We start from the raw sequence: 25717 nt of genomic DNA on the forward strand, positions 1-25717 counted from the left end.
AGGAGGAAGTGGCCTGAGGTAGCCAAGCCCAAAACAGCAGAACAAACAAACAGAAGAAAGAATGCCATTGTGTCAAACCAAGGAAGAGGAGTTCATGTCTTACCACCAGTTGTGACTGGGTTCTCCATGGTTGTCATTTGAACCTCATTGAATCTCTGCTTGGCTCCTGGGCAAAAGTTGCTGCTGGGGAAAAGAACCCATGAAAAAAGCAGAAGGCATGGGAAGGTGTGTCCAAGGTCTGTGTGGATATTAGACATAAAGCAAAAGATAACCAGTATACAATCCATAACCACAGAAAAGATATATAATAAAGAGGACCCTAAGAGAGATCTACATGGATTCCCCTTGGGAAGGGAAAATAGACAAGATCTCCTTAGTAAATTTGGAGCATTGCAGGGGGTGGATAGAAAGGAAGGAAGAGGAGAGAAGGGGTTGGCAAGGAGAACTTGAGGAATGGGATGGTTGAGATAAATGGAACTTTCATCCAGATCATTATGGAGAAACCCACAGAAACAACTGGCCTGAGCTAGTGGGAACTCACTGACTCTGGACTGACAGCAGGGGACCTACATAGAACCAAACTAGACCCTCTAAATGTAGGTCTCAGTTGTGTGAATTGGGCAGTTTGTGAGACCAGGATCTATTCCTAGTGTGTGAACTGGCTCTTAGGAGCCTATTCACTAAGGATGGATTCCTTGCTCAGCCTAGATACAGGGGAGGGCCTTGGTCCTGTCTCAATGTGGTGTGCCAGACTTTGTTGACTCCCCATGGAGGCCTCAACCTTTAGGAGGAGTAGATGGGGTGTAGGGTGAAGGTGGGGAAGGAAGAGGAGAGGAGGCAGGGGGAACTGGGATTATTATGCAAAATAGAAATATTGTTTAAAAAGAGAGAGAAAGAAATAAAATGTTAAATATTTAAAAATTCCTGACATGAAAAAAATCCAGAAAATCTGGTAAACTATGAAAAACACCAAACCTAAGAATAAGAGGAATAGAAGAAGGAGAAGAATCCCAACTCAAAGTTCCAGAAAATATTTTCAACAAGATCAGAGAAGAAAATTTTTTAGTAAACTAAAGAAGGAGATGTCTATAAAGTTTCAAAAACCTAACAGAATATCAGATTATTGGATCAGAAAAAAAGATTCCTTGCCATATAATAACAAAAACACTAAACATACAGAACAAAGCAAGAATATTAAGAATATTAAAATCTGCAAAGGAAAAAGATCAAGTAACATTTAAATTAAGATCTATTAGAATTACACTTGACTTCTCAGTGGAGACTCTAAAAACAAGAAGGGCCTAAACAGATGACTTGCATACGCTAAGACATCACAGATACCAACTCAGACTACAATATCCAGAAAATATTTTAATGACCATAGATGGAAAAATCAAGATAATACATGATAAAAATCAAATTCAAACAATATCTATTTTCAAATACAGTCCTATGTGACATACTAGAAAAAAAAAGTGCAACTCAAGGAGGTTAACTATACCAATTAAAATAGAGGAAATAAATAATCTCACATCAGCAAAACCAAAAGAATGGAACACACACATACACACACACTCACACACAGAGAGAAATTAACAGTCATTTGTCACTGATATCTCTCATTTTCAATGACCCCAATTCCCCAATAAAAAAGACACAGACTAACAGAATAGATGAGAAAACAGGATTCATCCTTCTGCTGCATACAAGAAACACCTCAACATCAAGGATAGATATTACCTTATGTAAAGGGTTGGAAAATGGTTTTCCAAGCAAATGGACCTAAAAAGCAGCCTGGTGTAGCAATTCCAATATCTAACAAAATAGACTTCAAGCCAAAATTATTCAAAAGAGACAGAGAAGAACACTTCATACTCATTGAAGGAAAAACCCAGCAAGATAATATATCAGTCCTTAACATTTATGCCTCAAACACAAGGGCACCCACATTTGTAAAAGAAACATTGCTGATGATTAAATCACATAGCGACCTTCCCACACTGATATTGTGGGAGACTTCAATACTCCACACTCACCAATGAACAGGTCATCTAGATAAAAACTAAACAGAGAAATACTAGAGCTAATAGATGTTTTGAACCAAATGGGCCTAACAGATACTCAAAAGAATTTACCTTCTGAGCACTTCACAGAACTTTCTCCAAAATTGACCAGCCTACATCCCTCAACCCCAGAAAACCTAGACAACAAAAAAGATACTTACATAGACCTATCTATGAAGAAGAAAAAGACAAGATCTTCTGAGTAATTGGGAGCATGGAGGCATGGGGGAGGGTGTAAGGGGAGAGGGAAGGAGGGGAAGTGGAGAAATGTATACCTCAATTAAAAACAATAAATAAAATTTAAAAAGTATCTTCCAATCAAAAGAAGCCTAGGACGAGACAGCATTAGCACAGAAGTCTACAAGACTTTTAAAGAAGAGTTAATGCCAATACTGGTCAAATTATCCCAAAAATTTTAGTGGCATTTCACTTGTATTTTAATAAATAAAGCTTTCCCGAAGGTCAGAGAATAAAACAGCATGTGCTCAACTATGTTCATAGCATCATTATTTGTCATAGCCAGAACCTGGAAACAAGTTAAATGTTCTTTGACCGAAGAATGGATAAGGAAAAAGTGGTATATTTTGACAGTGGAGTACTACATAGCAGAAAAAAATACGACATCTTGAATTTTGAAGGAAAATGGATGGAGCTAGAAAACATTATTTTGAGTGTGGTAAATCAGACACAGAAAAACAATTATCAGATATACTCACTCACTCACAGTTGGTTTTTAAAACATAAAGCAAAAAAAAAGCCAACAAAACACAATCCCAGAGAATTTAGACAACAATGAAGACACTAAGAGAGACTTACATAGATCTAATCTACATAGGAAGTAGAAAAAACAAGATTCTTCTGAGTAAATTGGAAGCATGGGGACATTGGGGGAGGGTTGATGGGGAGAGGGGAGAGAAAGGGAGGGGAGTAGAGAAAAATGTAGAGCTCAATAAATATCTATAAAAAGGGTGGGAAAAGAAAAAGAAAAAGAAAAAACAGAGCCACTTGTCAGCCTTACATACCAGGCAGTGGTAACACACACCTTTAATTCTAGTTGCCACACTAGTTGCCATAGAAACCAGGCAGTGCATGCCTTCAATTCCAGTGGGGCATGTCTTTAATTCCAGCCCTAGAGAGGATTATAAAACAGGAGGTCAACACTCAGCCTCAATCTAATTCTAAGATTTCTGGAGCCAGGATTGTCATTTCGGAATGAGGTCGAGGTAAGAGCTAGTGGCTGGCTACTTTGCTTTTCTGGTCTTCAGATTGAACCTCAATTTATATCTCTGAGTTTTTATATTAATTGTGTATCCCAAAATAGAATCAGAAGGAAAATCACCCAATTCATTTTATGAAGCCACAGTCACACTGATACCCAAACCACACAAAGATCCAACAAAGAAAGGAAATTATAAACAATTTCCCTCATAAACATAGATGCTAAATACTTAACAAAAGACGAACAAACAGAATCCAAGAACACATCAAAAAGGTAATTCACCATTGTGAAGTAGGCTTTATCTTAGAGATGCAGGGATGATTCAGCATATGAAATTAGTTAATGTAATTAACCATATAAGAAAACTGAAGGGAAAAAAACCCAAATGATCATCTCATTAGATGCTGGAAAAGCTTTGACAAAATCCAACACCCTTTCATGATAAAATTCTTAGAGTGACCAGGGATGTAAGGGACATACTTAAACACAATAATGGCATTTTACAACAAGCCCATAGCCAACATGAAATTAAATAGAGAGAAACTCAAAGCAATTCCACTAAAATCAGGAAGAAGACAAGGCTGTCCACCCTCTATTTCTATTCAATATAATATTTGAAGCTCCACATACAGCAATAAAATAACTAAGGGAGACCAATGGTATATAAACTGAAAAGGAAGAAGTCAAAGTATTACTATTTGTTGATAATATGAGAGTGTACATAGGTGATCCCAAAAAATTCTACCAGGAAACTCCTACAGTTGATAAACACCTTCAGTGAAGTGGCCGGACAAAAAATTTGCTCAACAATCAGTACTCTTTCTATATACAAATAACAAATGTGCTGAGAAAGAAATCATGAGAACAACACTCTTCACAACAGGCACAAATAATGTAATATATTTGAGGATGACGTCAATCAAGAAAGTGAAGGACTTGACAAAAACTCAAGTCTTTGAAGAAAGAAATTAAGGAATTTATCAGAAGATGGGTAGATGTCCCATGTTCATAAAATTGTAGAGTAAGCATAATAAAAATGACTATCTTACCAAAGGCAACCTACAGATTCAGCGCAATCCCCATCAAAATTCCCACATAATTCTTTGCATACCTTGAAAGAACAATATTTAAACTCATATAGAAAAACAACAACCAAGAATAGCTAAAACAATCCTGAAGAACAAAAGAACTATTAGATATATACCATCCCTGATTTCAATATGTACTACAGAGCTATATAATAAAGCCCACATGGAATCAAATTGAAGACCCTGATGTAAATCCACACACATATAAACACCTGATTTTTGATTAAGAACCCAGAAATATACAATGAAAAAAAAAAACAAAGCATCTTCAACAGATGGTGCTGGTTGCTGTGGGATATTTGTACACTGAATAAAGATACATTGCTATGACTGATTTAATAAAGAGCTAAATGGCCAGTAGCTAGACAGCAGGTACAGGCTGGATTCTGGGTAGAGGGAGGAAGTAGGAGGAATGTAGGTATGCAGGAGATTCCAACAAAGGATGGAGGGAATTGGACATGCAAAATTAAAGAAAGGTAAAAAGCCATTGGTAAAATGTAAATGAATAGAAATGGGTGAATCTGGGGCTGGAGAGATAGCTCAGTGGTTAAGAGAACTGGCTGCTCTTTTAGAGGTCCTAAGTTCAATTCCCAGCAACCACATGGTTGCTCAGAATTATCTATAATGTGATATGGTACTTTCTTCTGGTCTGTAGGCATACATGATGGTAGAAAACTGTATAATAAATAAATAAATAAATAAATAAATCTTTTTTAAAAAGAAAAGAAAAAAGAAATGGGTTAATCTAAGTTATAAGACCTACTTAGGAACAAGCCTTAGTTATAGGTTATTCTTTCATATTAATAATAAGTCTCCATGTCATTATTTGGGACATGGCTGGTGGGATAGAGAAAGACTCATTACAGCTGGTCTAACTGGAGGGTTGCATGTAGAAGAATGAAAATAGATCCATACCTATCATCCTACATAAATCCTAAGTCAAGTGGATCAAAGACCTCAACATAAAATTAGATACACTGAACCTAAGAGAGAGAAAGTGGTTAACAGCCTTGAACACCTTGATTGTCACAGGAGACAACTTCCCGGGTAGGACACCAATATAATAGACATTAAGATCAATAATTAATAAATGGGGCCTCATGAATCTGAAAAGCAAGCTTGAATAAGGCAAAGGACATAGTCAACAGGACAAAACAGCAACCTGCAGAATGGGAAATAATTTTTACCAATTCTGCATCTGAAAGAGGGCTAAAACCAAAATAATGAAAGAACTCAAGAAACTAGATATCAACAAAGTAAATAATCCAATAAAAATGGAGTACAGATCTAAACAAAGAATTCTCAACAGAAGACTCTCAAGGGCTGAGAAACACTTAACATCCTCAGCTGTCATGGAAATACAAATCAAAATTTCTTTGAGATTCCATCTTACAGCTGTCAAAAGGACTGATCAAAACCACAAGTGACAGCTCCTGCTGGAGAGGATTGGAGTAAGGGATACTCCTCCGTTGCTGGAAGGAGTGAAAACTTGTATAGCCATTATGGAAATCAATATAGTGGTTCCTCAGAAAATTGAGAATCAATCTACCTCAAGACCCAGCTATACCACTCCTGGGCATATATCTAAAGGACGCTCCATCTTACCATAAGGGCACCTGCTCAGCTATGCTCATAGCAGCTTTATTCATAACAGCCAGAAACCGGAAACAGCCTAGGTGTTCCTCAACCAAAGAATGGATAAAGAAAATGTGGTTTATTTATATAATGGAGTATTACTCAACTGTTAAAAACAATTACATCATGCAATTTGCAGGCAAACAGATGGAACTAGAAAAATCACCCTGAGTTAGGTAACCCAGACCCAGACAGACAAACAGAGTATGTACTCACTTCTAAGTAAATATTAGCTGTTAAGTAAAGGATAATCATGCTACAATCCACAGACAAAAAAAAAAAAAAAAAAAAAAAAAAAACCAAGTAACAAGGAGAGCTCAAGGGAAGACACATGGATCTCCCTGAGAATGAGAAATAGAATAGATCTTTTGAATGGACTCTGGGCAGGTGTGAACAGGACGTGTCAGGTGGGAATTGGGGAGGGATGGACGGAACGATTACTAGGAGACAGAAGTAGATTTGGGAGGCTTTGTGGAACCCTAGAGCAGTAGGAACTTCCTGGAATCTATGAGGGTGACTCTAGTGACTGCTCCTAGTAATGGGGAAATGGAGCCTGAACTTCTGTAACCAGGCATGGCTTCCAGAGGTGAAAATGGAACATCAACCCAGCCACAAAACCTTTGACCTACAATTTGTAAGGTCTGCAAGACCTGTTTGGGGAAAGGAGGTGCAAAACTTGTGGGAGTGGCCAACCAGTGACTGCTCCAACTTGAGGCCAACACCATTAGAGGGAGGCCATGCCAGACATAGCCTGGATGACCAGGAACATAGGCTCCATAGCCCAGGGACCTAAGATAGAAACAAACATGACTGGATAAACAATAAAATAAAAAGTCAATTAAATGATCCTTGATGATATTTGCTATACTCATAGATTGGATCCTAGCCCAATCGTCATCAGAGAGGCTTCATCCTGCGACTGATGGAAGCAGATGCAGAGACCCACAGTCAAACATTAGGTGCAGCCCAGGGAACCTTGCAGAACAGGAGGAGGAAGAATTGTAGGAGCTACAGAGGGGCACAGGGTACGATGAGAACACGGCTCACTGAATCAACTAAGAAGGACTCATAAGGGCTCACTGAGACTGAATTAACAATCAGAGTCTGTATGGGTCTTAGCTTGATCCTCTGCATATGCTACATTTGTGTAGTTTGATGTTCTTGTGGGACTCCTAACGCGGCGGGGCTGGGGGATGTCTCTGCTCTCGGGAACCTGTTCCTCCTCTGGGTTAACTCTTACAGTCTTAATTAGAGGGTTTGTGCCTAGTTTTATTGTAACTCATTATGCCATGTTTGGTTGATATTCCTGGGAGGACTGCCCTTTTCAGAAGGGAAATGGAGAAGTGGATCTCAGGGAGAGAGGAGGTGGGGAAAGGACTGGGAGGAGTGGAGAACAGGGAAACTGCAGGTGGAATACAATGTATGGGAGAAGAATAAATTTATAAAAAAAGAAAAGAAAGAAATTTGTAATGGAAAATGAATTTATTTACATTTAGATCAAAACAACATGATAAATGCTACTGGTTTCCCTCCATCTTTTTGGTATCAGTGTTATCATTTTATAGAAAAGATAAGAATTAAACCCCAGGAAATTCGTATATATTAATTCCACTACAAAATAAACTTTCAGAATTGTGTGAAGTCACCTCTTCAGAGTCAAATTCTTCTAGCTGACACCAAGAATATTAGCCTTATTTTACTGACAGTGTAGGATTTTTAAGGACATTTTAATTCCTTTTGGTCCATCTCTTCAATAGTCTGACAACCATAAGGTGGGGCCCAGGTGTCTTCTTCTAAAGTATGCATTTATCCATAGGAGCAATGGTTATGAAGGGTAAACTGAGGACAGGCAGGTGTTCAGGGTTATGTGGTCAGAGACATAGCCAGGTGGGAACAGGTACACAAACAATCTTGTAAGGAGTCTGGGGAGAGTAAGAGAAAGGGCAGAAAGATGGGATGACAGGAGACATTATAGTCAGCATTGAAGAAGGGGTGTGGCCAGAAAGCTTGCAAAATAAGTATAGAAAACCCAGGAACAAAAGCAGGTGATAGACAGAAAGTACTGCAAGCAGATGGCCTCCAAGGCTGTGCTTTTCTCCACTGGTGTTATTTTAGCTTCTTGAGATGAAGATAGATCCCATTCTTGGACTTTAGCACACTTCTTTGCACGAGGACTGGAACCCTAGTGGGATCTGACAGCAACTCAAAGCGGAGCAGGGTCAGGGCCACGGCGACCTTCAATTCATTCATGGCAAACTGTTTCCCGATGCAGTTTCTGGGCCAGGCAGAGACAGCGAAGTAAGATTTGTTCTTAGTTAATCAAGCATTGGCCCATGAGCCCCATTCAGAGCCAGGCATTAGGGTCCTCCTTCATGGTCCTAGACTGACTCCTGATTTTTGACAAAGTCTTTTACTCTTCCAGGACTAGCTCTGAACCTGGTACTGCCCTCAGACACATGGCATATCATTTGAATAGTGCCAGCACTGTGGGGCACAGAGTCCTTCCACACGAGTCTTTTAATGAGTTAACAGTCAGTCAATTCCCCCACTAACAATCTCTGGATCTCCAGCCTGGATTCTCCGGTTTGGGGCAGTAGTACACTAAGGGGTGGGTCACATTCCTGGACATTATTATCTTTACATAGAACATATAAATTAACCCAGCATTAGTGGAAAGTTAAACATCATCTTGGTGTTCCTCAAGCTGCTCCCTTAATCCTCTTCCCATTCGGGGTCTGAGTCATCCATTAGCCCTTCAAACTACCAGCATCTGTGGCCAAGTATCCTCTAGCATCCTGACATCCAGAGGCTGCACCTTGTTTTGTTTTGTTTTTGAAGCTGGTTAAGATGAAATTCTTATTCCTGGATAAACTTTATCCTAAAAATATTCCTTCCGGTGAAGCACTGCACCTCTAACTTACTCAATAGAAGTTGATTTGGCATTGTAGAAGTCACAGAACTATTGAATCAGAGGAGCATCCTTTGGACCCATTCATTATGAGATTCGGACCATTTGTGATCTACAGGCTGAGCCCTGTAGATCTGGTGGGTTTCTGTAGCAGCACCGCAGAGGGATTTTCTCAGGGGCAGTCCTATCACCACCACACTCCTAGGCAGGCCAAGCCTGTTTACTAAGTCCCTTCTCTCATGCCTAATTTTTCAAACAGGGACAAACTATCTAAAATTGCCAGAATTTTTATACATGGTGAATATTTGTGAGGCCAAAAGTCAAAAATGTGTGAGATGTCTGTTACTGTGTCAGCCTACAATGATTGTAAACTTACACATACATGAGTTTAACAGAAGGACCAGCAGAGCTCTGATTTTTAATACATTGAAATATAGGATGCTTCCTACATGTCACATTACAGTATTAAATGTGTATGCTTTACATGTATTTCATATGTATAAGTGAGTACTCATAAGTTCTTTTTAGTATTCACTTGCTGAATTAATTGAAAAAATATGTTGGGTATCTGGTGAGATTTGGGGAAAAGAAATTCTCCCATCAAGTTTCTGACAATTGAAAAGAACACTTTAAAGTTGGTTCATGTGAAATTATGAAAATTTGATATTCAAAAATCATCTATTTAAGAAAATATACTATTTTTAACGCAGATTTTTTTCAGTGACCACAGAGCAGTGGGTTAAATCTCTGAGGTACATACTGAAATGCCTTCTTTCTTTTGAAACGGACACACGTCATCTAAATGTGTGTCAGAACTGTTGTGTAAACAGGCCTCAGAAAGCCCAAAGCAATGAGAAATATCAAACATTGGCATATGTCAACCATGTCCACTAACCCATTCTCCTTACCTTGCTCCTCCTGAGAAGGGCAGGAAGGCATGGCTGTGACGGGCAGCATTTGGTGCAAATCTAGAAGGGTCAAACACCTGTAGAGAGAGCATGAGGGCCAGGACGAAAGGGAGTTAAGACCCTGTTTCCAATGCATAAAAGAACAGAATGCCTATACTATAAAGTGGTAGAGCCTCCTCTCTTCCCAGGGTTTTCATACCTCTGGGTTTGGCCACAGTCTTGGGTTATGGTGAAGGCCGTAGAAGGAGAGACTCACCATGAAACCTGTGGGGCAGGAAGGACATAGATGGGCAGGTAATTATGTCATAGATACAGACATCAATGAGGACCCTAAGAGAGACAGACATAGTTCTATTCTACATGGAAGTAGAAAAAGCCAAGATCTCCTGAGTAAATTGGGAGCATGGGGACCTTTGGAACGGGTTGAAGGGGAGGGGAGAGGCAGAGAGGGGAGCAGAAAAAAATGTAGAGCTCAACAAAAAACAATTAAAAAATAATAGCAAAAACCAGGTGGTGGTGGCGCACACCTGAAATCCCAGCACTTGGGAGGCAGAGGCAGGAGGATCTCTATGAGTTCGAGGCCAGCCTGGTCTACAAAGGGAGTGCCAGGACAGGCTCCAAAGCTACACAGAGAAACCCTGTCTCGAAAAATCAAAATAAATAAATAAATAATAGCAAAAAATATGAGGGCTTTAGATCCTCAAGAAGTGAGAGATAAAAATATACTAATGGTTTGCATCCCATAAATCATCACAGAGCAAAATGTTCCTATTGGGGATGAGGAGCTGAGTAAAGAATCCATTAGAAAAAAAAGTGCAGGGGGCTGGAGAGATGGCTCAGAGGTTAAGAGCATTGCCTGCTCTGCCAAAGGTCCTGAGTTCAATTCCCAGCAACCACATGGTGGCTCACAACCATCTGTAATGGACAACCATCTGTAATGGGGTCTGGTGCCCTCTTCTGGCCAGCAGGCATACACACAGACAGAATATTGTATACATAATAAATAAATATTAAAAAAAAAAGAAAAGAAAAAAGTGCACCTAGCAATAATGAATCAAGGGGTCTTGCTTATGATAAGCTCATAAATGAAAACACATACGCAGCCCCCCATTAGTTTCTGGACGATACATTAGCTCATATGACACCTCTAAGACCCTTGCCCAGCCAAGGAAGGCATTGTTTTATATTCATTTGCAGAGTCTCAATGAGGCTAGTTATATTTCTTATGTTCACACAGCCTGGATGTGTCAGAGGTGAGATCATACCTAGTGGTGAGTTAGTTAATTTGTGTTTGACTACCATAACAGGAAACTCAGATTTTATCACCAAATTATCTCTCTTCTTCACCCTTATCTCTCTCATTTGCGTTCACTCACAGACAAAACTTCATCCCCACAAGGACTTGTCTCATTCCTTTTTAGGCCTGATTTTTTTTTTAATAAATGGATGTTTCAAGGCTGAGAATGACATTTAACTAGTGGGTCACACTATTTCTCTAAACATTGCAGAGGAAAGCATTAGTATGTAGCAATATTTTGTTTGTAATCTAACAAATAAAGCTTGCCTGAAGATCAGAGTACAGAGCTAAGTCGCTAGTTAGCCACAGAAGCCAGGCAGTGGTGGCTTCCCAGCACTCAGAAGACAGTGGCAGATGGATCTCTGTGAGTTCAAGGCCACCCTTGAGCTACACGAGATTGAATCCATCTAAAAGAGAAACAGCTCACACAAAGGTGATCCCACCACTTGGGATCACATGCCTATAATCCCAGCACTGAGGAGGTAGAGACAGGAGTGATATGGCTGGGCAGAGAAAGGAATATAAGGTAGAGGAGACAGAAGCAGATGCAGTCTGAGGTTTCATGGAGAGAGGACGCATTCCATCTGAGGATTCCTAGGGACAGAATTGCCCCTATAGTCTGAGGAGTCAGTAGAGATAAGAGTCAGTGACTAGTGACTCTGCTTCTCTGATCTTTCATTATTAACCCCTATATCTGACTCTGGGATTTTATTATTAAGACCAATTAGAATTCATCCTATATTCGTATCTGGGATTTTATAGCCTTCTTCCAGCATCAGAGCAAAGATCCAATATACCAAGAAGTGAGAGACCAAGTGAGGTTGAGAACATCAGAAACACATGATTGCTTGGGGGCCTGGGTCTGGGGAGTTCATACCTTTGGGTAAAGAGCGTCCATCTGGGAAGGTGACAGGTGTGCTGAGCTCTCTGGCTATAGCTGGTACAGGTGGGTAGAGCCTCAGGGCCTCCTTGATGCACATGGTGGTGTAGGGCATCTTGTCCAGGTGGTCCCTGAAATGAGGCCCATCTTCAAGAGTCACACAGATCTGGGAGGGCTAGAAGGCCTCTCCTATAAGAAGGCAGGGGTTTCCTTCATCTTGAGTTTTTCTCACCAGGTGACAGCGGTTCCATCACCCAAGACACTTTGCACCTCCTCTCTGCATCTCTGTTGGTGCTCAGGGTGTGTGGCCAGAGCATAGAAAATCCAGGATATTCCACTGGCTGTGGTGTCATGGCCCTCGAACATGAATGTATCCACCTCTGCACGCAGGTCCTCTTCAGACAAGCTCTTTCCATCCTCCATCTGAGTAAAGGCACAGGTAAGAGAGCAACGTTGGTCTCTAATCTGTATTTCTGAGCCAGACCTCATCCCTAAACTCCACTCACTTTGGCAAGCAAGAGGATGTCCAAGAAATCCAAGTGCCTCTTCTTCTTCACCTTCTCCAGCTCTCCCTCATTCTCCAGCTGAGCCTTCCTCATACTGATCATTCTGTCTGTCCAAAAACAACAGTTACCAGCTTGAGGTAAACTTTAGTGCAATGCAAGTACTCTTGATTCTACAATCTTTGTGTCCAGCAGAACCCAGGATGCATGTAAACATGAGTATGAGGATCAAGATTAAGAGTCTAATATCAGATTATTTAGGCCATGTCTCTATTCAGATTCACAGCCCACAGAAACAATGGCAAACATTGTCCCATGGGTCTCACAAAGCATCAATAATGTAATGACACTGGTATTTCCTGGGAAGCATTTCATGCTAATACCATAGCTCCCCAAATTTTGCTAAAGCAGCACCCCACACAAATGTATACCAGGTCCTACAGAGGGGTCAGGCCTGGTAGACTGAACCTGAGGGAAGACACAATCATATTTTTGTCATGAGCCTGAGAAAGGAAGAGAGACTGGAGGGGAGGGAGGTCATAACCTGTGTGTTCATGGGCGACCTGACAGGCACGGTGAAATGCACGGCCACTGGAGGACAGATTGTAGATGATATTACTCTGATGAAAGGCAGTCCTCACTCTTGAGTGAACCCCATAAGTCAGCTCTTCAACCGCCTGAACGTAGGATCTGAAATTTCCGCAGCTTAAAAGGCACAAAATGTTGGTCACAGTGATGCCTGATTCACAGACATAGTAAGGTGTCTGTAGATATTCCCCAAGTTGTGGGAACCTATAGCACTGGGGTACAGACCACTTCTGTCTTACAGCAGTTTTGATCCTTAAGCTTTTAAAGATGGGTGAACACTCAGGTACTGTGGAATATTCTTTTACACTGTGATTGGTCTAATAAAGAAACTGATTGACCAATAGCTCAACATGATAAAGCTAGGTAGAAAAACCAAACGAAGGACAGGAAAGAAGAAGGGTAGAATCTGAGAGACATCAGCCAGCTGCTGAGGAAGCAGGACATGTAGAAAATGAAGTGACAAGCCATGAGCCACGGAATAGACCTTAGATTAAAAATATGGGTTAATTTAAGTGAAAGAGCTTAGTGAGGAACAAGCCTGAGCTATCAGACAAGCATTTATAATTTATATTAAGTAACTATGCCAGTTATTTGAACGGCTGCTGGCTATTTGGGAGCAGGTAGTCGGGACAGAAAAACTCTGCCTACACCCAGGCTTCTGCACTCATTCTGCTATTGTTCCCATGGGTTCCTGTTTGGCGTCTGGGTTGTGTCTGGCTTGGAGTTGAACTTGGCCCAGAACTGGGTCAGAACCTTGCTTATTGTGGCTATAAGCATCTGAGCTGTCCCTCTAAAATGCCTTCATGTAAATTCACAACAGTTGGTAGCACCAAGGATCACGCAGCTCAGAGGTGGTTACTTACTCATTCAGCTGGACACTGCCCTGGTAACTGAATGCACATTTCATGATTGTCTCCATGGTCATTAAGGAGACGTGTTGATAAATCTCCAGGGGGCTTTCCTGGCCAGCAAGCTTCTCCCACTTGTCCTGTGATAAGAATGGGGAATTACCTTATTTTCTACTAAATACCTGAGTTGAAGAGACTGTGGTCTGTCTTTGAATCTACAGATAATCTGATCAGAATCTCACATCTTTGAGATCAGGGGGAAAAAACAGCATGAATCAAAGTTTTATAATCTGTTGTCTGTTTATTACAAAAACTTAACAAAATTGAATACATCATCTCATGATGTCAGATCATAATTTCCACTTCTGTGAAAATACTTAGGACTTTTGATGAAAGGGCCTGGATCGCCCTTCAGTTTTCTGATGGATTCTGGTCCATAGAGTCAGAGGGACACACAGATGAGGACACAAGTGAGAGCGGAAGGAGGCCTGCTAGCCTGCACACATGTGCCTCATCAGGACCGTCACAGACTTTAATTTCTTCACTTACCAAAAATGTTCTGAGCACTGTGAATCAGAAATCAGGGTCTAACGGATGGTGATCGTGCAGAACATTTGGATAGAAAGGTGCTGGCCTTGAGTCACTCAAGAGATTAAGGAATAAACTGGATTTTTTTTCTAAGTGAAGAAAGCATTTCCAGTTTAATTGTTTAGTTTTAAACCCTGATCTGCCTTGCAATTACAGTTTGTGGAGACATACATTTTTTAGTTCTGTTACTTTGAATTCACAAGCAGTTTTCAAAATAAATCACTTTAGCGTGAGGAGTTTACTAATAGTTTTGTTAGTGGATGTTTCCCAGTACTTCTAAAGTAGCTGCTTGAACACTCGTCCAGTCCCAAACTCTGTATACTCTCAGCGAACTTTTCCACAGTTAGATGGCCATTCTGGGGCTGAGCTTAGGAAAAAACTGGATTTTGTGACATCCTTGGAAGTTGTTCTTTCTGACAGTGACGCTGGCATTGCTTAGGTCACCCTGGAACGTACAGTCATGCTCTATGCTGGGATTCCATTGTGATAAAGTTTGGCCTATAATTACTGAGATACTCTCTGTCTTAGAAAATGATTCCAGTATGGCTTGGTCCCGCTTATGGTGACCTCTCCGTTAGATGAGTGGCACTCCTGTGACTGTGTATAATAGGTGTGCTTGGGCCAGTGTGTGAGTGTGGAGTCATATGCACCTTGAATATTTGTATGTGTATGAAAGAATAATAACGGAGGAAATAAAATGGTATAAAATGGTATGGAAAAGAGGGGAAGATGATAGATAGATAGATAGATAGATAGATAGATAGATAGATAGATAGATAGATGATAGATAGATAGATAGATAGATAGATAGATAGATAGATAGATAGAGATGATAGATTGACATATAGGTAGACAGATACTCACTAGCATCACATGGACAGAGTCTGCCATGATTCCCACATAAGGCTTAAGGATATCATAGTGGAATGCTGGAGTTAACATCCGCCGGTGTTGGAACCACTTCTTCCCTTCCAACAGGAGCAGCCCATAGCCTAGGCCAGAGGTATGTATACGTATTTGTTGAAGAAAGAGGGAACCAGAGACAATTTGGACATTTTGGAAGGAACTATGGTTTGAAATATGCAAAACAATCCCCAAAGAAGGTAGAATTTCTTGGGCAAAGGCTTAAACAGCATAATGCATTTCAGAAATGGAAGTCATAGAGATAGGGTGGTGTGATTGCCATGATCGTGACAAGGGTGAGCTCAAGGTTGAAAAACAGCCCTGAAGAACAGAAGTGCCCATTGGAATTTCAGAGGAATGATGTGCCAAAAGTTGAAGTTCAGGTGGGCTCAGCATTAGAAAGAAGTGAGTCTGGCTAGAAGAAGAAAAATAAGACTTGATTTAAGGAGAGACCATGACAGAAGCCACAGGCACCAGTTACCCTATGATATAAAGACAGTTGTTGGGATAACTAAGTGGGTAGTATTCTCAGTCCTGGTTTAGTCATACATACCAATCCAGGGAACAAAGAAACCATATGATTTTACAGGCTTTGGATCTGTAAGAGAAGACCGATATGAACAGCTAATCAAAGATCAGATAAAAAAAATCCCTAAGCAGACTGCTTTTCAGACTCTGACCTATCAGGAACTCCGGATGACTTTCAGTGGCTATTTTATACACCCCCCTCATCCTTTTCTATCCCAGTTCTCAAAGCTGACCTCAGAAAGCAGGCTTTATTGTTTCTGTCACTGTGATGTTCAGAAAGAAACACAAGTCATGTCTTCAAAGAAAACGAGTAAGAGAGCTTTATGGCTCTTCTATAGTTAGTTGTGGCTTTAGTAATTCTATGACCCCAGAAAATCAACAATTAGAGCTTTAAAATCTAAGTCATTGTGCACATGTGGGTTAGACCAAGGAGAATGATTAGCAGTACTTAGGAATTGTTGGCTGAAGTGCCATTCTTTCCTAGAGTTTCACAGACCCAGGTTGTGAACCCTGCAGAACCTATCTACTGCAGCCACAATGCGGTTTGCTCTCACCTGATCTCCCCAGTATCAGCTTCATGTAGTCAGGGTCATAGATCATGACACTTGGCTTGTTCCCCCAAAACCACTTTGAGCAGGTGGTTGGGAATTTCTCTACCCATAAAAGTGTCTGCTGGAGTTCCTGGTCCTTGGGGAACAGACACACAAAAAAGAAATAATTTTGAAATAATCATGTAATTACTTTATTATAAGAAGGACCTCCACAGAGACAACTTAGAATTTTTCAGCAGACAGTGGGGCTCAGATCAGCCTGATGACCTGTATGCATTATTATCCAGACCTTTGCTGTGTCTTGAGATTGTCTTCACTGGATGCTATAGCCTTGGATGGAGCTCTCCTCCTCAGTAAGAACTTCACCCTTGGGTAGGAGCTCCACATATTCTTTCTATTCGTGAGTGTGGTCAGTGCAGAAGTCTTGCCAAGTGCCTTTCCACACAGTCACTTACCAAACAGTACTCTACACCAGAGCTGGAGACACAGAAGCAAGGTGATGCCCACCCCATCCTTCAGGAAGCACCTTGCAGTCATTTCTCATGACTTCATATATGTGCCAGGTTCTGTGCTAGGTACTAGTGTAAATGAGATGCTGTTCTTGATGGTTAGGAGCTCATGATACTGGGAGTGTGTAATAAAGCACAAAATTAAATCAATCCACTTAATAGGGCAGTGCTTGCATGATCCCCCCCCCCAAGTCACCACTTCCAGAAATTACCTCAGTCTTGTCATTTGTATCCTATACCTCACATCATTTCCCCCACAAGAAAGTCTGGTTCTTTTTATTTTTCCTCTTTGCCTTGACACATTTGAAATACACTGACAACAGATTAGCCCTCAGAAAGAGGCTGTACACTTATCTCACAGGAAGTAGACTGAGAAGTTCTCAGAGATCACATGCTTATCCTATATAACAGGTTGAGTCTTCTTACCTTTATGAGGTTCCCAAAAAGCCAGTGGGAAGGCGTGGATGGGAACTGCTGGAGGCACTTGAGGAGCCATTGTCTGTGTAGGTAGTATTGGGCAGCTTTGGAGAGCAGCAGCAGCAGACCAAACAAGGAGATCACTTGGAGGAGTCTAGAGATACCAAACACGTTTGTGATGTGGTTCAGCTCAAAGAAACCCATAATGGAATGGCCTGTGGATAACTGACTGTGGTTGAATTCCCTGAACACTTACATTTAGGTATTGTGTAATTTGTCCCACCTCCCTGTGGGAGGGAAAAAGAAGAGGACAGGCATTGGCCTCAGGGTCCAGAGATGATTAATCAAAAAGATCCACTTTAGCAAATAGTGAATTCAAAGCTGTTAGATTTGAACTTAGAACTCATCAGACCATATTTCCTTTAGTCTTATGATCATGAGCAGGCACCTTGCAGAATATATGTCTACAAGTCTACAACATATCTGGGGGTTTCTGGGCTTCAGAAAAGAAAGGCTCAAATCCCAAAGATGAGGCAATTCGCTTCATCTGTGGTAGCTTGGTTCACATAGCTGATTCTTGGATCTTTAATAGGGTGCATATGTTGCCCAATCCATACACCTTTGTGTCACACAGTAAGCAGGGTCATTCCTTAACACCCCACAATTCAAACTTTTCCTTCCCTCTTCCTCTCAACAGCCTTTATTGTTTACTTATTTATTGGCAATATGTATATACATTAGTGTGTGCATGAGTGGGCATGTTCATGTGAGTGTTGGTACCCAGGGAGGTCCACAGGGTCAGATCCTCTGGAGCTAGAGTGATGGATCCTCTGTAAGAACAGTAAGAACTCTTAACCACCAAGTCATCTCACCAACTCCTCAAGTGGATATTTCTTGCCTTTCTGATATTTTTCATATGGTATGTACTCACTCATAAGTGGATTCTAGCCATAAATAAAAGACATTGAGCCTATAATTCGTGATCCTGGAGAAGCTAAATAAGAAGGTGAACCCAAAGAAAAACATATAGTTATCCTCCTGGATATTGGAAGTAGACAAGATTACCAGGCAAAAAATGGGAACTGGGGGATGGGGGTAGGGTGGGGATAAGGGGAGATGGGGAGAGAAAAGTGAGAAGGGGAGGATGAGGAGAGCTTGGGGAAATGGGTGGGTTGGGATGGGGGAAGGGTAGATATGGGAGCAGGGAAGTATATATCTTAATTAAGGGAGTCATTTTAGGGTTGGCGAGAGACTTGACTCTAGAGGGGTTCCCAGGTGTCCAAGGAGATGTCCCTAACTAGTTCCTTGGGCAGCTGATGAGAGGGAGCCTGAAATGGCCCTATCCTATTGCCATACTGATGACTATCTTGCATATCACCATAGAACCTTCATCTGGCGATGGATGGAGATAGAGACAGAGACCCACATTGGAGCACCGGACTGAGCTTCCAAGGTCCAAATGAGGAGCAGAAGGAGGGAGAACATGAGCAAGGAAGTCAGGATTGCGAGGGGTGCACCCACCCACTGAAACGGTGGGGCTGATCTAATGGGAGTTCACCAAGGCCAGCTGGACTGGGACTGATGGAGCATGCGATCAAACCGGACTCTCTGAACATGGCAGACGATGAGTGCTGACTGAGAAACCAAGGACAATGGCACTGAGTTTTGATTCTAGTGCATGTACTGGCTTTGTGGGAGCCTAGTCTGTTTGGATGTTCACCTTCCTAGACCTGGATGGAGCGGGGAGGACCTTGGACTTCCCACAGGGCAGGGAACCCTGACTGCTTTTTGGACTGGAGAGGGAGGGGGAGGGGAAGTGGGCAGATGGGGGAGGGAAATGGGAGGAGGGGAGGAGGTGGAAATTTAGAAGAAAAAGAAGAAGAAGAAGAAGAAGAAGAAGAAGAAGAAGAAGAAGAAGAAGAAGAAGAAGAAGAAGAAGAAGAAGAAGAATCTTCTTATTTCCCGATGGACTCACCATACTCTCTCTGGTGTCAAATAAACCTTGTGTCCTAAGACACAGTCTGAATGCTCTCTGACATGTCTGAGCCCTTATAAACTCTTTATCATCTGGTCATGGGAATAGTCATGGATATGATACTGTATTACTAGGGTACCTTTGAAAATGATGGACCCTCTCTTAGAAGGTAGGGTTTCAGAGACTTGAAGGCCACCAAACCACCTCAAGCCCGTGACTTTCAGGTTCTTGCCTCTCAGATGTGAGGAATATCATTCATAGGCCAAGAGGATGAGTTTTAGAGTTTTGGTTAATAATGAGCTTATAGGAGAGAAAGGGTGACAGAGAAAGAGAGATAGAATAGTTTCCATATTGAAGGAAGGTTATCATCCAGCTGTAATCTGAGGGATTTTTAAAGGACTTAATGGAAGAAGTAAAGATGAGGTGTAGGGAGGAGGCTGAGGCCAACCACCCGTCTCCTCTTAGTTCCAGTCACATGATCACGAACTGCCTTCAGGCAAAGGCACTCACTGGGCTATAACTAAGAGAAAGGAGTCAAAACTCCTGCATTCCTAGCCTCCAGCAAGGGATTCATATTCTAATTTTCTGAATGCCTAACAGCTGTAGTTACTTATTTATTATGATGACTTCAGAGATGAAAATGAATAGTTTAGTGATCCAAACTAAATATAGTTATTGAAGATCCAAGAGTTTGCGTTGAGTTCCAAATAAATTGGTGTGTGCGTGTGTGTGTGTGTGTGTGTGTGTGTGTGTGTGTGTATAATATTTTCCCTAGAGTTGGTATCAGCCACCTTACCATCTTAACCCAGGGCTACTGGAGGATGGAATAGTGGACTCAGGAAGCTCAAGGTCCAGATGAATCTCACTACTAGGCAGTTAGCAATTTACCCTCTCTGTGTCTCAGTGACTTCTTTAATTGGGTGAGATATTTATACATTTCCCAAATGCCCATCATGAGCTTAACCATGAATTAATTACAGAAGTACTTCTTGTAATGGTCTGTCCTGTACCTTTAAGAGACAAGCCCTGCCCACTCCCCAGCCCATCCACCCTTGAGGCAGGCAGATCTTTCAGTCTTTCCTTTTCTGTCTCTCCCTTATCCCACTTCTCCCCTTCCCCCTTCTGTTTTCTGTTTCTTTCTCTCTGTCTCTCTTTCTCCTCTTCCCCCTTCTCCCCTTTCCTTCCACAACACACTAAATAAATATCCAACCTCACTCTGCATGACGTGCCTACCCATGTCTTTGTCTTCTGCTATGTGTCTCCCTGCCTAGTACCAGCCATCTTCAGAGACCTGCGGCATGGTCTCATGGCATACCCATCCATCTGTCTCTCCTTGTGAGACTGGCTGCCCCATTAAGGTCTCTCACTCACCACGTGCCCCCGTGCCTGGGACTTACTGCCTCTTGTGGCCCACTGCAGCCACTTGGAAAACTGCACTGTCCCTGCCTGGGACTGGCTTCTCTCAGGACCCACTGCCTGCTGCCTGCCGCCACTTTGGGAACCTGTGGCATGGTCTCATGGCACGCTGCCTGCTGCAGCCACTTGGGGATCCTCAGCTTTTTACTTTTACCATTACACTTCTTGAGCTCGAAGTTGGTAAATTCTGAAAAAGATGTTTGTTAGGGCTGTGCTTGAGTAATTTTTGTCCAGGGGGGATAAATAAAACAAAAATAGAAAAATAAGGTCCTGAAAGGTTATTCCTTTACCAACCAAACAGTGCTAAGATGGATCCCTACAGCTTATGGAGATTATACCTAAGAAGACAAGCAGAGGGGATGGTTTGTCCCTGGGGTCCTGTGGGGGTCCACAGAAATGAATCCATTCCACCTTGACTAAAGGCCAGAGAGTTTAAGCCTATTCTTGCTCCTTCAAGGTTATTGACAGGAGATTTGACTTAAGGTCTGACTACTAACAAAGATATCTTAGCCTTGGGTGTGGTTATTTAGTGTTTTGGGTATTAAGATGGTAATCACTTTATTTGTTCCTTGTATCAAAAAAAAATCTTTGCTTTCTTCTGCTTTTTTGAATTGGGGTATTTAAAGACCATAAGAAATAAACATGGGCAGAATCAGAATTCACTGGGTTGCCCTCCGGCACTATCCTATGTCTCTGTATCTCCTTTGTATCTCTGTTTATTCTGTCTAACATTTCTAATCCACATGCCGCTATCATGGAATATATGAATCCCCAAATCCAGCAAGGCTGGACCCCAACAGTTGTTGCACCAGTGTGGGGCTATGACAGATGGTTCCCAGATGTGTGGCCAGTGGTACAAGGGAGAGCATAATAGACACTGCAGATGCATAAGACACTGCAGGTGTAGGTAAAAAGGGAGCGCTTGAATAAAAGGTGAATAACTTAGGAGTAAAACTTTAAAATCTCTGTATCTGTTTCTGCTTTACCCCAACCCCTTTGGCTATCAAAATACATCCAAGTAAATTCAACAGACAGTTGAATACTATTTCCTTGACCCATTTCTACAAATGTTTAGAGTTTGTAAATAGTTTAAACTTCCTGCTCCCTCCCCCACACTGGTGGCAAATCAGCTGCCACTTTAGGTCTGCCTGCTGGGAAGGGTCATGTTGCTTTCCCTTCCCCAAACCCAGGAACTCTCTTTTTGGGGTAAAAAGCCCCAAGGTAAAACATAGATGAAGAGAAATAGATTAATATAAGTGTAACAGCTAGTGGGACGAGCATAAGATAAGATCGAGCATTTATAACTAACAATAAGTCTCCATGTCATGATTTGGGAGCTGGTTGGTGGCCCAAAGGAAAGACTGATCACTACTATATGATTACCAGTAAAAGAAACTAATCAAAAGTTCAAAATACCCCTGGAAGAAACATGTTTATCAAAGCTTGGCTTGTTAATGATTTACTCTTTGTGATGTGCTGAGTTGTGGTGAATGAGAGAAAATGGAGTCGGGTGGTGGTGCACACCTTTAATCCTAGAACTCAGGAGGCCGAGGCAGGCGGCTAACTCAAGGCCAGCCTAGGACAGAGTAACCCTGTCTTGAAAAACAAAAACAAGCAAAAAATGAAAAATTTTAGATTTAGATCTACATATTTATTCTCGAGGAGCACACAGTCTGTTTAAACTCCAATGCATGCCCCAGAGTAGGTGTGTGTCTTGTAGGAAGAAATTAATACCATTTTGAAGGTGAAAGTTGTGTTTAAAATGAGAGACTGACTTAAAGAAAATGACTAATTTTTCTAGCTAAGGTTGCTACTACTATGAAGAAACACCATGACCAAAAGCTAGTTGGGCAAGAAAGGGTTTATTTGACTTATGCTTTGACATCATAGTCCATCACTGAAGGAAGTCAGGACAGGAACTCAGAGCAGAAACCTCAAGGCAGGACCTGACACAGAGGCCATGGAGGGGTGCTGCTTACTGGCTTGTTCATCATAGTTGCTCAGCCTGATTTCTTATAGAACCCAGGACTACTAATCCAGGGATAGCCTCACCCCCAATCATTACTAATTAAGGAAATGTCCTACAGACTTGTCTGACTACAGCCCGAACTTCTGAAGGCATATTTTGAATTTAGGCCACCTTCTCTCTGATGACTCTAGCTTGTGTCAAGTTGACATAAAACTAGCTAGCACATTTACAAAAAAAAAAAAAGTGTGTGGGAGGTGGTATGACACAGTTCTGGAAATAAATTCACTTTAGCATTTCTTTTGGTTTTCAGCACAGTTCTAAGTAGTTACTCTCTCCATGAATAATAACTGAACTATGTTATATAAATAGGAAAAATTCCCTTCCAAACAAGACTCTGCAACTATTGAGCTCATATGAAAATGAGTAAATGGAGACAAGTAAGGCTCAGCCTATCATTTCAGCAAATCTGTCCTGTTTTAACAGTGAGAGCTCCAAGAGAGAAAAGAAGTGCAGGCAAGTGTTTCAATGCTTCAGGCCATAGTCAAAACGATACCATTTCAAACAGAAACAGAAGTCAAACTGCTTTAGTTACTTTTCTATTGCTGTGATAAGACATCATGACCAAGGCAACTTCTAAAGCAAAGAGTTTGTTTCCAGCTTACAGTTTCAAAGGGTTAGGGTCTATGGATATCATGGTAGGGAGCATGGCAGTAGTCAGGTAGCCATAGTTCTGAAGGAGTAAATGAGAGCTCACATCTTGAGACAAAACCACAAGGCGGAAAGAGAGGGGGGAGGAATGGTGTAGGTTTTTGAAACCTCAAAACTTACTCCCAGTGATGCATATCCTCAACAAGACCATACTTCCTAATCCTTCCCAAATAGTTCCATCAACTGAGGATCAAGTAATCAAAAATGGGGACATTCCTATTCAAATCATCACTCAAACATTGCTCTTTTTATTCTGCTAAAGGACATTGACATCAGTGCTTAGTCATCTCCTCACTCATTCAGGGAGAAGGGTAAATCAGTTACTAATGTACTTTGGTAATGTTCAACCCAGTCATCATGTCATAAAAATATCAAGATACAGTAAATAATAATAATAGTAATAATAACAATATAACACTCCTCTAACCAGTACCAGTTACATTCAATTCACCTTCAAGCCTACAAGTATCGTACCAAATCCAAAACAGAGAAGGGCACAAGGAAACCACAGCTGACTTGTCTGGGACCACACATTGTTCAGACTGAGCTGCTGCTCTGTGGTATTGTTTTCCTACTACTTCTAGTGTCTCATCTAACTGAAAAAATCTTTAGATCTAGGGTGTATGCCCTTAAGGAATATGTGCACATACTTGTCCAATAAGGGCTGAATGAAAATTCATGACCATTAACCAAATGGTGTGTCCCAGGCACAACGGGTACAAGCTTGCAAAGCGCCTCATTTTAACTGGTGCAGCAGCTTTTTGTATTTTGGTTTTTGTCACTCAGTTTGTAATGATTTTCTGCTATACTCATAGATTGATGACTTGTCCACTCATTGTCAGAGAGGCTTCCTCCAGCAGTAGATGGGAGTGGGTGCAGAGACTCACAGCCAGGCATTATGCAGAAAGAGAGTCTAAATTGGAGGTCTTCATCAGGTCCCTCCCCTCTGAGATTGGAGAACATTGTGGAATGGGGGAGGGGAGATTGTAGGAGTCAGAGGGGATGGAAGACACTCAAGAGAACATGGCTCACTGAATTAACTAAACAGGGATCACGTGGGTTCACAGAGACTGAAGCAGGAAGCATGTGTCCTGTATGGGTTTGCACCAGGTCCTCTATGTATGTTTTGAACTGCTAGCTTGGTGTTTTTGTGAGATGCCTAATAGTGGGAGCGGGTGTATCTCTGACTCTTTTGTCTGCTCTTGAGACTCTTTTCCTCCTATTGGGTTGCCTTGTCCAACAACAATATGAGGGTTTTCACCTTGTCTTATTGTATCTTGTTTTGTTCTGTTTGGCCTCTCTTGGAGGCTTGCTGGGTGAGTGGATCTGGGGGAGAGGGAGTTGAGGGATGCTGGGAAGAGTGGAGGGAGGGTGCTGAGGATGTATTGTATAAAAGAAGAATCTATTTTCAATAAAAAAAGAGTTATCATTGGTGTTTACTTTTTTTAGTTCTTTGTATATTCTAGATCTTAACCCTTTGCCAAATGTATAAATGACAAAGATTTTCTCCAATTCTCTAGTCTGTTACAGTTTATTTTTTCCCTTTGCTGTTAAAAAGCTTGCTAATTTCATGCAACTCTATTTGTCCATTCTTTCCAGTTTGGGTAAATTTACAGTTGTCACTGTGGATGTCAAAACAAAAGGGACCTGTCTTTACTAAATAAGCATATGCTGCTGTAGAATGTTATTTTAACTAGACAAAGATGTATTACTTTTGTTTATGCTGCATTTATTTAACTATATAAAGATGTATTATGTTTGTTTAACCTGGCCTGCCTAAGGCACAAAATTGGTCTAATAAAGAGCTGAACAGCCAATAGCCAGGCAGAGAGAAAAAATAGGAAGCAAAACTTGAGCTCAAAGAAAAGAACAAGGGACATGATGCCTGGGGCCAGAAGTCAGGCAACCATCAGCCAGTCAGATATAGAGACAGTAAAAAGGTAAGAAAAGGTGAAAAGCCCTGAAACAAAATGTAGATGACCAGAAACAGGTGAAATTATAAAAGCTAGCAAGCAAAGAGCTAAGCTAAGGCCAAGGATTCAAAACTAATAAGTTCCTATGTGTCATAATTTAGGAACGGATTGGTGACCCAAAAGAAAGCCTGATACAGTGCACCATTATGTCAACAGACAGGGCCTCCAAAATATTCCACATATATCCAAAATGACTCTAGACCTTCTGAACTTAAAACCAAAAGGCATCATTGAACCCTAACC

General features: G+C 41.3%; 1 protein-coding gene across 1 annotated transcript; it reads right to left on the bottom strand.

Moving 5' to 3' along the window:
* Positions 1-8111: 8111 nt before the first annotated feature.
* Positions 8112-17637, bottom strand: LOC130883496 (cytochrome P450 4A11-like). The gene is made up of 12 exons (XM_057784006.1): positions 17443-17637; positions 16511-16643; positions 15982-16026; positions 15390-15517; positions 13953-14077; positions 13046-13206; positions 12505-12611; positions 12231-12421; positions 11996-12129; positions 10021-10085; positions 9822-9898; positions 8112-8280 (listed from the first exon to the last, which is right to left on the bottom strand). The coding sequence occupies exons 1-12, from the start codon at positions 17635-17637 to the stop codon at positions 8112-8114; spliced, it is 1530 nt and encodes a 509-aa protein (XP_057639989.1).
* Between the last annotated feature and the right edge of the window lie 8080 nt (positions 17638-25717).

The sequence above is a fragment of the Chionomys nivalis genome, chromosome 11 (genome assembly GCF_950005125.1).
Source record: "Chionomys nivalis chromosome 11, mChiNiv1.1, whole genome shotgun sequence".
Classification (NCBI taxonomy): domain Eukaryota; kingdom Metazoa; phylum Chordata; class Mammalia; order Rodentia; family Cricetidae; genus Chionomys; species Chionomys nivalis.

What these genes read in the sequence shown, in the direction of transcription:
- LOC130883496 (XM_057784006.1), bottom strand. Translation starts at nt 17,637, where the DNA reads ATGGGTTTCTTTGAGCTGAACCACATCACAAACGTGTTTGGTATCTCT. An exon ending in TTTTTGGGAACCTCATAAAG is followed by an intron (nt 16,644 to 17,442) that starts GTAAGAAGACTC and finishes CTGTTCCCCAAG; the next exon opens with GACCAGGAACTCCAGCAGAC. An exon ending in GACTGTGGCCAAACCCAGAG is followed by an intron (nt 9,899 to 10,020) that starts GTATGAAAACCC and finishes CTCTCTCTACAG; the next exon opens with GTGTTTGACCCTTCTAGATT.